At 38.7% G+C, this 13,371-nt stretch overlaps 1 protein-coding gene across 1 annotated transcript in view; it reads right to left on the reverse strand.

The window, feature by feature from the left end:
* Positions 1-4,717: 4,717 nt before the first annotated feature.
* The window catches only part of LOC107583261 (hsc70-interacting protein-like), a 16,930-nt gene continuing 8,276 nt past the window's right edge, over positions 4,718-13,371 (reverse strand). The window contains exons 10-13 of the mRNA XM_016269415.1: positions 8,129-8,245; positions 7,986-8,043; positions 6,198-6,289; positions 4,718-5,516 (exon numbers count right to left, since the gene is read on the reverse strand). Of these exons, the coding sequence (XP_016124901.1) occupies positions 5,385-5,516; positions 6,198-6,289; positions 7,986-8,043; positions 8,129-8,245 (399 nt within the window). The 3' untranslated portion in view covers positions 4,718-5,384. The remainder of the gene's footprint in view (positions 5,517-6,197; positions 6,290-7,985; positions 8,044-8,128; positions 8,246-13,371) is intronic.

Below are 13,371 nucleotides of genomic sequence, written 5' to 3' on the forward strand. Positions count from 1 at the left end.
ACTCAGGGCGGGTCTAAGGTAAGACACCAGTCCAGTCTGTGCTGAAACACTGCTGTCAATCAAACTATCGTGGGAGGGGCCTGTCTGTGTGACGTCACGCAGACATCTGAGATCGGCTCGATTTGAGAAAGGAAAACATTTAAAGGGGTCATCGGATGGCCATTTTCCACAAGTTGATATGATTCTTTAGGGTCTTAATGAAAAGTCTATAACATACTTTGGTTAAAATTTCTCAATGGTAGTGTAAAAAAAAACCTTTTTACCCTGTCAAAATCAGCTGTTTTCAGCATGTCATTCTAGTCCGTGTTGCTTTAAATGCTAATGAGCTCTGCTGACCCCGCCCCTCTCTTCCATGGGGTGAGGAGCAGACTGTAAAATTCAGCCACGAAACTGGCTAACTAGCACATATCAGGAAAGGCGATTTGCAGTGATTCATAAAAAAACAACAACCTTATACTCACTTCTGTAGATGAAGCTGGATCATGAATGATTCGCGCAAACTTAAACGCATTTAGGCAGATCGGGGATCGGTGCATTCCTTTCAAAAACGAAAGTAATGTTAATCCTCTGCGTCTTCAGCGGCTGAGATGTCGGGAGTAAATGACGACTGCAATGGTCATTATTACATCCAGTAACAAAACGCCTCAATCGCTTAATCGGAGACATTCTCGTCTTCCCATGCACCGGAGTCGACACAATGATGGACTGATGACAGCTCAGTCAGGGCGGGTCTTAAGATAAGACGGACTTGTCAATCAACTATCGTGGGAGCGGCCTGTGCAGAATTAGCACATTATTAGGATAGCGATTTGCAAAGATTCATTAGAAAACATTATATTAAATTCTGTAGATGAGGCTGGATCATGAATGATTCGCGCAAACATAGAGGCATTTATGTAGATCGGGGGCGCATTCCCTTCAGAAACAAATGTAATCCACTGCGAGTTCAGCGGCTCAGATGTCGGGAGTAAATGACGACTGCTATGTTCATTATTACATCCAACAACAACACCTCAATCGCTTAGGAGTCATTCTTGTCTACATCTGCTCCGGCGGTGAAACAATGGACTGATGACAGCTGACTCAGGGCGGGTCTAAGGTAAGACACCAGTCCAGTCTGTGCTGAAACACTGCTGTCAATCAAACTATCGTGGGAGGGGCCTGTCTGTGTGACGTCACGCAGACATCTGAGATCGGCTCGATTTGAGAAAGGAAAACATTTAAAGGGGTCATCGGATGGCCATTTTCCACAAGTTGATATGATTCTTTAGGGTCTTAATGAAAAGTCTATAACATACTTTGGTTAAAATTTCTCAATGGTAGTGTAAAAAAAAACCTTTTTACCCTGTCAAAATCAGCTGTTTTCAGCATGTCATTCTAGTCCGTGTTGCTTTAAATGCTAATGAGCTCTGCTGACCCCGCCCCTCTCTTCCATGGGGTGAGGAGCAGACTGTAAAATTCAGCCACGAAACTGGCTAACTAGCACATATCAGGAAAGGCGATTTGCAGTGATTCATAAAAAAACAACAACCTTATACTCACTTCTGTAGATGAAGCTGGATCATGAATGATTCGCGCAAACTTAAACGCATTTAGGCAGATCGGGGATCGGTGCATTCCTTTCAAAAACGAAAGTAATGTTAATCCTCTGCGTCTTCAGCGGCTGAGATGTCGGGAGTAAATGACGACTGCTTTATTCATTATTACATCCAGCAACAAAACATCTCAATCGCTTAATCGGAGACATTCTTGTCTTCCCCTGCACCGGAGTCGACACAATGGCGGACTGATGACAGCTCAGTCAGGGCGGGTCTTAAGGTAAGACGGACTTGTCAATCAACTATCGTGGGAGCGGCCTGTGCAGAACTATGTCATTCTGACAGGAATCTCACAACAGCCTGATTTGAGAAAGGGGATTTTGAAATAGGGATTTTAAAAAAACCACTGGGTGGATTTTTATCATTATAGGGTGGTTGTGTACACACACTGCCAACACACATTTCAGTTCAAACCACTTGTAAAAGTGCAAGTAGTATCCTATGACCCCTTTAAGGCTTTATGCAAGAAACCTAACAAGCCCAGTCACTTCATCTCGTGTGTTAAAATAAGAAGTAATGTGGAGAGAAATCTCAGGTTAGGAGTTCGGATCTAAACATTTGATTGAGTTGAAGGAACCTGGGGCCTGTACCATGAAGCCGGATTAGCTGGCTGACCAGGTAAATTTCAGTTTAGTTTGCTTTGCACAATCCTGGATTTTAGTGAGTTATTTACGTATAATTTATGACTTGGTTATTTTATGTTTAATATAATTATTATGTGATTTATGTTATTATTAATCCATCCATTACACACAAGCAATTTTAGTTGAACAGTTATTATAAATCATTTATTTTAAATGAATATTAATATATACAGATCATATGTAATATAAATAAGCTGTAGAATCAATAGATAAGGCTTTAAAAATGGCTACATGTGACTTTACATGTTCTGAGTCTCTATCACTGTATAGTTTCAACTATATAAACTAAGCATCTATAGAGCAAGATAATTTCTTTTATTTGTTCTCTTTCATTAACAAGTACTTTCTTCAGTGTAAATGCATTTAAATTCCTCACTCTTCAATCTCATAACCTTTAACCTTTAGTTTTGGATCTCGCTGACTCTCTTGCAGGAAGTGAATCATACTTGCTCTGTCGTGCGAGGCATGTGATGTCACACATTCATGTGCACACGCTCCACAAACTCAGCATCAAAGCCTGAGATGGCAAAGAAAGTTGATGATGGTACCAACAAAGCCGGACTGGAGTGGTTTGGTTTTGTCAACACAAAACTAATCCTATAACTCTGAATTTGTTCAACTACCATCATGAAACAGGCCCTTGGTTCTCGGTCAGATCAGGAAAGGCGATTTGCAGTGATTCATAAAAAAACAACAACCTTATACTCACTTCTGTAGATGAAGCTGGATCATGAATGATTCGCGCAAACTTAAACGCATTTAGGCAGATCGGGGATCGGTGCATTCCTTTCAAAAACGAAAGTAATGTTAATCCTCTGCGTCTTCAGCGGCTGAGATGTCGGGAGTAAATGACGACTGCAATGGTCATTATTACATCCAGTAACAAAACGCCTCAATCGCTTAATCGGAGACATTCTTGTCTTCCCCTGCACCGGAGTCGACACAATGGCGGACTGATGACAGCTCAGTCAGGGCGGGTCTTAAGGTAAGACGGACTTGTCAATCAACTATCGTGGGAGCGGCCTGTGCAGAACTATGTCATTCTGACAGGAATCTCACAACAGCCTGATTTGAGAAAGGGGATTTTGAAATAGGGATTTTAAAAAAACCACTGGGTGGATTTTTATCATTATAGGGTGGTTGTGTACACACACTGCCAACACACATTTCAGTTCAAACCACTTGTAAAAGTGCAAGTAGTATCCTATGACCCCTTTAAGGCTTTATGCAAGAAACCTAACAAGCCCAGTCACTTCATCTCGTGTGTTAAAATAAGAAGTAATGTGGAGAGAAATCTCAGGTTAGGAGTTCGGATCTAAACATTTGATTGAGTTGAAGGAACCTGGGGCCTGTACCATGAAGCCGGATTAGCTGGCTGACCAGGTAAATTTCAGTTTAGTTTGCTTTGCACAATCCTGGATTTTAGTGAGTTATTTACGTATAATTTATGACTTGGTTATTTTATGTTTAATATAATTATTATGTGATTTATGTTATTATTAATCCATCCATTACACACAAGCAATTTTAGTTTAACAGTTATTATAAATCATTTATTTTAAATGAATATTAATATATACAGATCATATGTAATATAAATAAGCTGTAGAATCAATAGATAAGGCTTTAAAAATGGCTACATGTGACTTTACATGTTCTGAGTCTCTATCGCTGTATATTTTCAACTATATAAACTAACTTGTGACTGCACTGATAGAGCAAGATAATTTGTACTTTCTTCAGTGTAAATGCATTTAAATTCCTCATTCTTCAATCTCATAACCTTTAACCTTTAGTTTTGGATCTCGCTGACTCTCTCGCAGGAAGTGAATCATACTTGCTCTGTCTTGCGAGGCATGTGATGTCACACATTCATGTGCACGTGCTCCACAAACTCAGCATCAAAGCCTGAGATGGCAAAGAAAGTTGATGATGGCACCAACAAAGCCGGACTGGAGTGGTTTGGTTTTGTCAACACAAAACTAATCCTATAACTCTGAATTTGTTCAACTACCATCATGAAACAGGCCCTTGGTTCTCGGTCAGGTACTGCACCTGAACTGGATATATTACATATAAACAGTACTGGACTCTTACTAGTCTATTAAACACAAAAGAAGGTATTTTGAAGAATGTGGGTAACCAGGTAGTTGACGGTAGCCATTGACTTTCATAGGATTTTTTCCCCATACTATGGAAGTCAATGTATACTGTCAAATGTTTAGTTACTCACAATCTTTAAATATCATATTTCGTGTTCAGCAGAAAGAAAGAAACTCACACAGGTTTGGAACAACCTGAGGGTGAGTAAATGACGATAATTCATTTTTGGGTGAGTCTATTAAAAAAAACAGATGTCTTACATTTGCAACAACCAAATGTTTATTGAATTAAATCATGAAATCCATACAAGATGCAGATTTGTCACAATAAGAAAGTTGTTCATGATTGAATTTTATGAGACGTAAAACAATGTTAGGTTACACTGAGGGTGAGGAGAGCAAAATAAAAAAAAAAGAACTAAAGAACAAAAACATGATTCAAAAACCTTTAAAAGAAACACCCATGAAATCTAAACAGGAAGTGATTGACTGATTGCTTTGGACAGGGAATATGTAGACCCCGTTTTGATCTGGATCCCGCTGGATAAGACCACAAACAAGCTATGTAGCATACTGAATGGATGAAGGTGATTATAATTAGACTAAATCCCTGGAATGATTGGCTGCCGAATGGACACGTTTGTCAATGCAGCAACTGTCAGCTAGAATAGGCTCTCAAATCCAAACCCCCTGATATTCTGGAGAAGAGACCAGGATCGTAAGTGCTAAATGTGTTAGCCTCAGTGAAGCCCACAATATAGTTTGTCCTCAACAAAACTTTAAAGGAATAAACCCAATTCTTAGTCCATGCGTCACTCAAGTGAATCCCTCCCCCCCCAAAAACCGGCACATCTCACATCTCTGGTCCTGTTCCGATACTCTTTCATAGTTTCTTCTTCTTTCATCAGCACAGACTCGTCTAAAATCAGTATCTCACGTGGCTCATAAGCGAAGTGCTGTCTATAATTGATGGCAAGAAACCCAGTGAGAAAAAGCTACAGTAGAGTATTGGAACTGGACATGAACTCTTTCAGCCCTTTTTAGGGCTGCTGGCCACCAAACTTGGAGCCAAGTTTGTTGATCAGGGCCATGATTTTGGGGTTGCCCTGGTACTTGGAGATGTTGGCGGGGTTCTGCGCCACATCCTGGAACGCTGCCATCACCTCTGGGTCCTGGAAAATGGGAATGCATAAACGATTTACCGATCATGTAAATATTACAAGCAGCTGAGATGCTCAGGAATGTCAGATACAGGAAAGTTTATTATAGACATTTATTAACATGGTTCAATACTATATAGTTATTAACTGACCCAAGTAACCCAAAGTAGGAAAAGTAATAGCGATTAACAATTTCCATTGTTCATTTATGATTCCAATGTATTGTGAAGCATCTGTGTAACAATAATCACTTTACACATCAATTTAAAACTGGTGTTTTTAAAAGTAAAAAAAAAAAAGAGATTAATACTTTTTTCCAGCAAGGATGTATTTAATTGATCAGAAGTGACAGTAAAGACATTTACATTTGTTAAAAAAAAATTCTAGTTGAAATATTCTATTTTTGAAAATTCTATTTGTTCTTTTGCATGTATTAATCAAAAACGGTTTTCAACATTGCTCAAGATCAGAATACCTAGACAATCAAATATTTCACAGCTGAGCTTAACAAGAAAAATGTATAATCACTATCGACCTTTCCATGATGTTCAAAAACTGTATTAATTGAGATAACTTCTTTGGTCCTGGAAAATACAATGAATCAATTCCCTGATAATTATAGGCCAGTTAAGTCTGTATAAAGTCTGTATAAATGCACTGTCATTGTGCTCAGCAGTATGTGGTTAACTTTACCTGCATGGCCATGAGAACCTCTGGGTCATTGAATAGCTCATTAAGTCCAGGCATTCCAAACGGAGGAGCTCCACCTGGGAAACCAGCACCTCCTGAAGGATCACAACAAATATTAACATCAATTACACCATTTCATCAACAAAAATGGTTGATCTTGCAGTAATCTCTCTTATAGTTCACCCAAAAATGAAAATTACCCCATGATTTATTCACCCTCAAGCCATCCTGTGTGTATATGACTTTCTTCTTTCAGACGAAAACAATCGGAGCGGATGACGTAGCACGTAGGCGTAAAACCTGTCTATCCTTGGCTTATATCGAAATCCTCTGACATTGTTCTTTACTTCTAATTTGTGACCAGTGTTTTGTTTTACTCTCTCCTCTGTGCTTCTGTGCTCGTCTCTTCTCACCGAAGCTTACACTACGCCTACGTCATCCGCTGGAACGCCACTCTCCTGAACATGTGTAAGACAATTAGCGGAAGCTAGAGATTACGGTTTATCAAGTTTTAAATATGGATATTTTTCTGTAGGCCAGGCCTATATGTTACGATGAAATTAGGTGATGCATGAATTGATATGAATTACATTTTTATTTAACTACTACAATCACAGTAGTATATTGACTGATTTGTTGAACTTCCAACCTTGTAACCATGTAGGCTAATAATTATTATGACAACAAAGTACTGACAAATAAACCTGATGCAAACATTAATATGAAAGTCTAACAAATCACACACGTTGTTTTACTACACTCAGGATTAAGGTCATTCAAAGTGACTGTAATAAACATATGTAAACATGTGTATTGCACTTTTTAAACATTATATATATTATACTAATTATATATATATTATCTTATAATTATCTTGAAGTCAGTCTTCAGTAATGAAATGCACTGTAACTCTGTTACTGCTTGAGTATTTCCATGTGCCGTTTTGATGGGAGTTACGCTTCATATGGAGTTATGTTTTCAAACATTTCCGCGTGTAGCGTGCCAGGGTTGCCAGGTTTTCACAACAAAACCCGCCCAATTGCTACTCAAAACTAGCTCAAAACGAGCCCAATAGTAATTTCGAGGGGGATCCACCGGTAAAAATTGTGTTCTGGAGGTAAAATACACGTTTTTTGGAGGGGTTCTCCTGGTTAGATTCGCACTCCAGGGGCTAAATATCATGGTTTTTGGAGTCGCTTCAACCCGGAGCTAACCACAGACATGGCAATACTGTAGCGTGACAACTTGATGCTTCCTCTGAAGACTGATTAGGTGTTCGACTTGAAGCAGTGCTGCTTAGACCGATCAGTGTGTGACATCAAAGTACTGCGAGAGCTATAAGAGAGCGGACATCTGCTTATGCTTTCTCTCTCGCCGTACCGATCGATCTTCACACCGAACACACCTCTTTACTCCTGCGTGTCACGTGACAGAGTGTAATTGCAGCCTCTGCGGTTGAAAAATCTAGTTTTTTCATATCGCGATATTATCGCAAATGCAATTAATCGTTCAGCCCTAATGTGGAGCTCTTTTTATGATGGATTTATGCACTTTATTGGACTTCAAAATCTTGAGCCCCATTCACTGCCATTATAAAGCTTGGAAGATCCAGGACATTTTTTTTGTATAACTCTGATCGTATTCGTCTGAAAGAAGAAAGTCATATACACCTAGCATGGCTTGAGGGTGAGTAAATCATGGGGTAATTTTTATTTTTGGGTGAACTATTACTATTTTGTTTTACAAGTCAATATGGCTTATTATATACATAAACAGCTTAATAGTAGATACCTGGGGATCCTGGGAATCCTCCACGTGCCCCTCCAGCCTGTTGTCTGGCTTCCTCTTCCTGTACACACAGACGCACATTAACAGGACTGACTGTGCAGACAATTCTGATTCAGTGGCTTGATGCAAATCAATAGATTTCTTACCCTCTGTGCTCTCTCGTGCTCCTCCCTTGCTTTCTTCACTCGTTCTTGGCGTGCTCGGAGCTCTCGTTCTTCACGCTTGCGTTCATATTTGCGCCGGTGCTCAATAATTTTGTTGGCCTGCGAAGGACAGGTGGGATCGCATGACACATTGAAGTTTCGGCACACTCGCTTTGCTTTTGATGTTTTTGACTCAAGCTTATATAAACATTATTTCACATCACAATATACATAATATTTGATATTCAATCATTCAAATGCTACATTTAGTCTTACATTTTAAATATACACTACTGTTTAAAATTGAGGCCAGTAAGATTTTATTTTTGTGTCAAAAAACTATATATATATATATATACACACACACACACACACACACACATATATATATAGTGCTTTGTGAAAGTAGAAGTCATTTTTTCACCTTTTTTATGTTGCTGCCTTATGTTAAACTGCTTTAAATTACTTTTATTCCACATCAATCTACACTCCATACACCATAATGGTAAAGCAAAAAACATCTTAACATCTCTGTAAACTTATTAAAAATAAAAAAACTTAAATGATTCCATTGCATAAGTATTCATACCCTTATCTGGGACAGTTGAAATTTAGCTCAGGAGCATTCATATTGCTTGTAGATGCTACTACACTTCGAGTGAAGTTAACCTGTGGCAAATTCAATTGAATGAGTATGATTTGGAAAGGCACACGTCTTAATAAAAGGTCTAACAGCTGATAATGCATATGAGAGCAAAAACCAAGCCCTGAGGTCAAAAGAACTGCATGTAGAGCTCAGAAACAGGTTTGTGTCAAGCCACACATCTGTGGAAGAGTTCAGAAAAACAATCTGCTGCATTGAAGGTTCACAGAAGCATGTAGTCTCTGTTACCCTGAATGGAAGAAGCTTGAAACAACCAGGACTCTTTCTAGAGCTGGCCTCCTGGTGACCAAGAAGCTGATGGTCACTCTAGTTGAGCTCCATGATCATATGTGGAGATAGGAGAAAACTACAGAAGGACAAACATCGCTGTTGACTCAGCGACAACACTCCACCGATCTGGGCTTTAAGCTGGTGTGGCCAAACTCAATCTTCTCCTCAGTGAAGACACATGAAAACACACTTGGATTTTGCATAAAAACACCTAAAGTACCCTTAGACTCTGGGAAAGAAGATTCTCTGGTCTGATGAACCTCAATTCCAACCATCATGTTTGAAGGAAACCAGCTCTGCTCATCACCTGCAGAGGAGCATCCCAAAAGTAAAGTGTGCTGGTAGCAGCCTCATGCTGTGGGGCTGTTTTTCAGCGGCAGGGACTGAGGAACTCGTCAGAGTAAAAGAAAAGCTCAGTGCACCAAAATATTGAGCCTTAAAACCTAGTCCAGGGCATTCAGAACCTCAGACTGGGCAGAAGGTTCACCTTCCAACAGGACAATGACCCTAAGCACACAGCAAGAGTCAATTATAGACAACTCTGTGAATGTCCTTGAGTGGCCCAGCCAGAGCCTGAGCTTGAACCCACTGATGAACCTCAATTCCAACCATCATGTTTGAAGGAAACCAGCTCTGCTCATCACCTGCAGAGGAGCATCCCAAAAGTAAAGTGTGCTGGTAGCAGCCTCATGCTGTGGGGCTGTTTTTCAGCGGCAGGGACTGAGGAACTCGTCAGAGTAAAAGAAAAGCTCAGTGCACCAAAATATTGAGCCTTAAAACCTAGTCCAGGGCATTCAGAACCTCAGACTGGGCAGAAGGTTCACCTTCCAACAGGACAATGACCCTAAGCACACAGCAAGATTGGCATATAGACAACTCTGTGAATGTCCTTGAGTGAACCCAATCAAATATTTCTGGAGAAACCTGGAAATGTGTGTCTGCCCCCATCCAACCTGACAGAGCTTGAGAGGTGAAGCGGTGAGGAGAAGAATGGACAATGAACAATGCAGATGTGCAAAACTTGTCGCATTAAACAAAAAAGAAAAGTAAAGGTGCTTCAGCTAAATATTTAGTTATAATATAAAGTGAATACTTATGCAATGTACTTATTTCAGTTTTTTTTTTATTTTTATAAATTTACGAAGTTGTGACAATTCTGTTTTTTGCTTTGTCAGTATGGTGTATGGAGTGTAGATTGATGTGGGAAAAAAGTAATTTAAAGCAGTTTAACATAGGGCAGCAACATAACAAAACCTGAAAAAAACTATACTTTTGCAAGGCACTATATATATATACACACACACAGTATTTTGGTTTTGGTTTAACTTCTGCGTAATGCCTTTATGTAACCTAATTTCACTCAATTAATGAGAGTGGAATATTTAATGTAAATGTGTATATCGACATAAAAACTTTGTTTAAAATCGTTGTTTACTTCATTACTTTACTCACTCCAGGAAAAAGAGTTCGTACGCATGGTCTAGAATGTTCATACAGTGCGTACAAATTTACATCAAATTAATTTTTTTATAATTACCGATATGTGCGTGGCAAGTTTTGTATGCATATTTCTATGCCCATTTTGTGCATACGCAACGTTTATAAATGAGACCCCAGATGTATTATTTTATGCATAAAAAAAACATTAAAAGTGGAATTCAATATTATTAAATTATGGTAAAACATATATCCAACATGAGAGGCCATTTTGTTGTCATGTGACAACAAAAATTATAACAAAAAAATAGATATATTATTGATATAAATTATTATTATTAAATAAATTACATAATAAAAACCATGTAGTCAGTACATCATGACTGTATTAAAATCAAGTTCAGGAAGTCTTTTAAAAATGGCAAATAATTTGACATTGAACAGCAAGTTTATTCATATTTATAAAAAACACTTTTGGATGTTTTTAAAGTGCAAGTCTTTAAATATATAAGCTTTACTATAAACTATTACTATATTATTCAGTTATATTACATCATTCAAGAGAGTTCTCCCTGAATGGCAAATTAACACAACTGTTCTCCAAAAAAAATTATTATTTCACCAGTTCAGAGTTCTGCACAGATACCTTTGGTTGGACTTCTTTTAGCATGGCACTGGCCTCTTCATCATAGTCCAGCTTACAGGCCATCGCCAAGTCTCCAGCGGCCTCCTCCCAGAGACCGAGCAACCTGTCAGAATGAGAGATCTTTATCAGCAGCAAAGCACCGATGCATCAAGGCAGAAATCAAACCTCTTCCATCAAAATCTAGCTGTAGTCTGTTACTTGTGTGCCTTTCCCCTCCACTTATAAGGCTGGGCTGAGTCTGGGTTGATGCTGATGGCTCGGTCACAGTCTCTGATGGCAGCGTTGGGCTTCTGCATTTTCACATATACGCTGAAAGACACAAACAAATAGAGTTACTCAACAGCCAATCGAACCAGGTCGCTAAAAACCAATGCAGGGATTGGATGATACCTGGCTCTTTTGGCATACAGAATGGCCAGTGTCGGGTTGAGTTTGATGGCCTCTGTGAAGAGGTCTAGAGCTTTCTGTAGGTCACCTGAAAAGTTGGCATGTTTCGTTGAACCCCATTGTTTTATCATGAATTATTACCACAACTAAGGAAACATAAACTATGATTACATTATTACAGATTTCATAATTTCAAATAAGAGACAGCTCACCGTCTCCTAACGCGCCAATAGCCTCAATCTTCTTCTCATTGGCCTGGTCCATCATCTCATCTGTGACCTGAGAATACAGAAAGCATTTCATCATCCCGCTTGAATAATGTCACTTTACACTAAGAGCTTGATGAAAGCATTTTGACAGTATTTTGAAAGAGCAACCCAACACCAAAGTCACAGCATCAGAGGTTGTCTATGATGAATATGGATGAATATTTACAGCCTCACATTGTTCAAACAGCTTTGATTCAAAGGAGTCACATCTGGTCAAATTATAATGTCAGTCAAGGCTTGCTTAATATAGTTTCTCATGACCATTTATCTGAGCCATTTTGTACATCCATGTTCTTTGTATGTGAAATTAGTCATCGTGGTTTGGGATTTAGCAGGACTTTTTCCTGGCTTTTGCAGCCCAAAATGACTGAATTTGCTGTGGTTTCTCTCAAAAACTGTGGTAATATCAGTTGCATCTTTTGAGTGGAAACCCACCAATAATCATGATGTACTTATGTAATTAGAATTAGTGAGTATAATTACCAGTTAAAACATTGTGTGCATAATTACTAAAATCATGCACATGCACACTAAAACTTAGTTGACCCCAACCCTCTAATTAAATGTATTTTTTAATTGTGGAATAATAAAGAACCTGCAAACGGTCTCGGATAATGTGGAAAGTGGTTTAATTTGTATTAATGCTTGTGAACACAAGTTACTGGAGGAAATAATATGCTTGGAACGTTTTTGCAGCTCAAGGCTAGAATACACTACATGACATTTGCCCAGATTTTCTGCACCGGTTTACAGTCTGGAGTTGACGCTAGTTGTCAAAAGTCAGAGCCAGTCTGCAGATTTGAGCTTTAGATGTCATAGAAAATCATGTAGAGTATTAGGGCTGTCAAAATGGCTGAAAAACTAAATTCGAATTTCAGTTAGGGTGAAGAAAAGCTTTTGGCTTTTCTCCTGAGGCCACATCGAGCAAAAATATTAATAATGCACGTTTATTCAAAGCATCAGGTAACACGACTATCTGTGAAAAAAAGTGCATAGTGTTTAAAATAATGTTTATAAACCAATTATAATTAAGTTGCTTAAACAACTATAAACAAAACAGCATCATGCATGTATGCATAGTTTAATACAATGGGCCGAAAGCCAATCACACAGAGTACATTTTTCAGAGTACAAACATGAGATGCAGTGGGATGGGGAAAAAACACGCCATAAAGTCTCGAGATATGTTTTTTCAAAGTTGAACTTGCATTAATTTTACATGGCTTACTAAACATGCGGCTCTTTTGTGCGAGACGCGAGTGCAACGGTGATAGATGTCCCTCTAGAAAATGCGCGAAATATGCGTTCTGTGTGAATGGTTTGGTTTCAGTTTTGACATAAACAAGATCTTCTCAGCATTGATGTTCTCTTTTCCTGCAATAATGGTAATTATCAACGCAGCAGCGCCACATCTAGTGGCTTCAACTGAATATGCTAACAAAAGCATTAAAATGCAACGACACTTACATTGTCATCGCATCTCGTGTGCCGCTGATAAGGCTGCCTCCTTAATGCACACTTAAAATTCGAATGCAGATTTTTATTTTAAATTCGACAAATATTCGAAATTCAA

The sequence above is a fragment of the Sinocyclocheilus grahami genome, unplaced genomic scaffold, assembly GCF_001515645.1.
Source record: "Sinocyclocheilus grahami isolate Dianchi unplaced genomic scaffold, SAMN03320097.WGS_v1.1 scaffold52.1, whole genome shotgun sequence".
Lineage (NCBI taxonomy): Eukaryota > Metazoa > Chordata > Actinopteri > Cypriniformes > Cyprinidae > Sinocyclocheilus > Sinocyclocheilus grahami.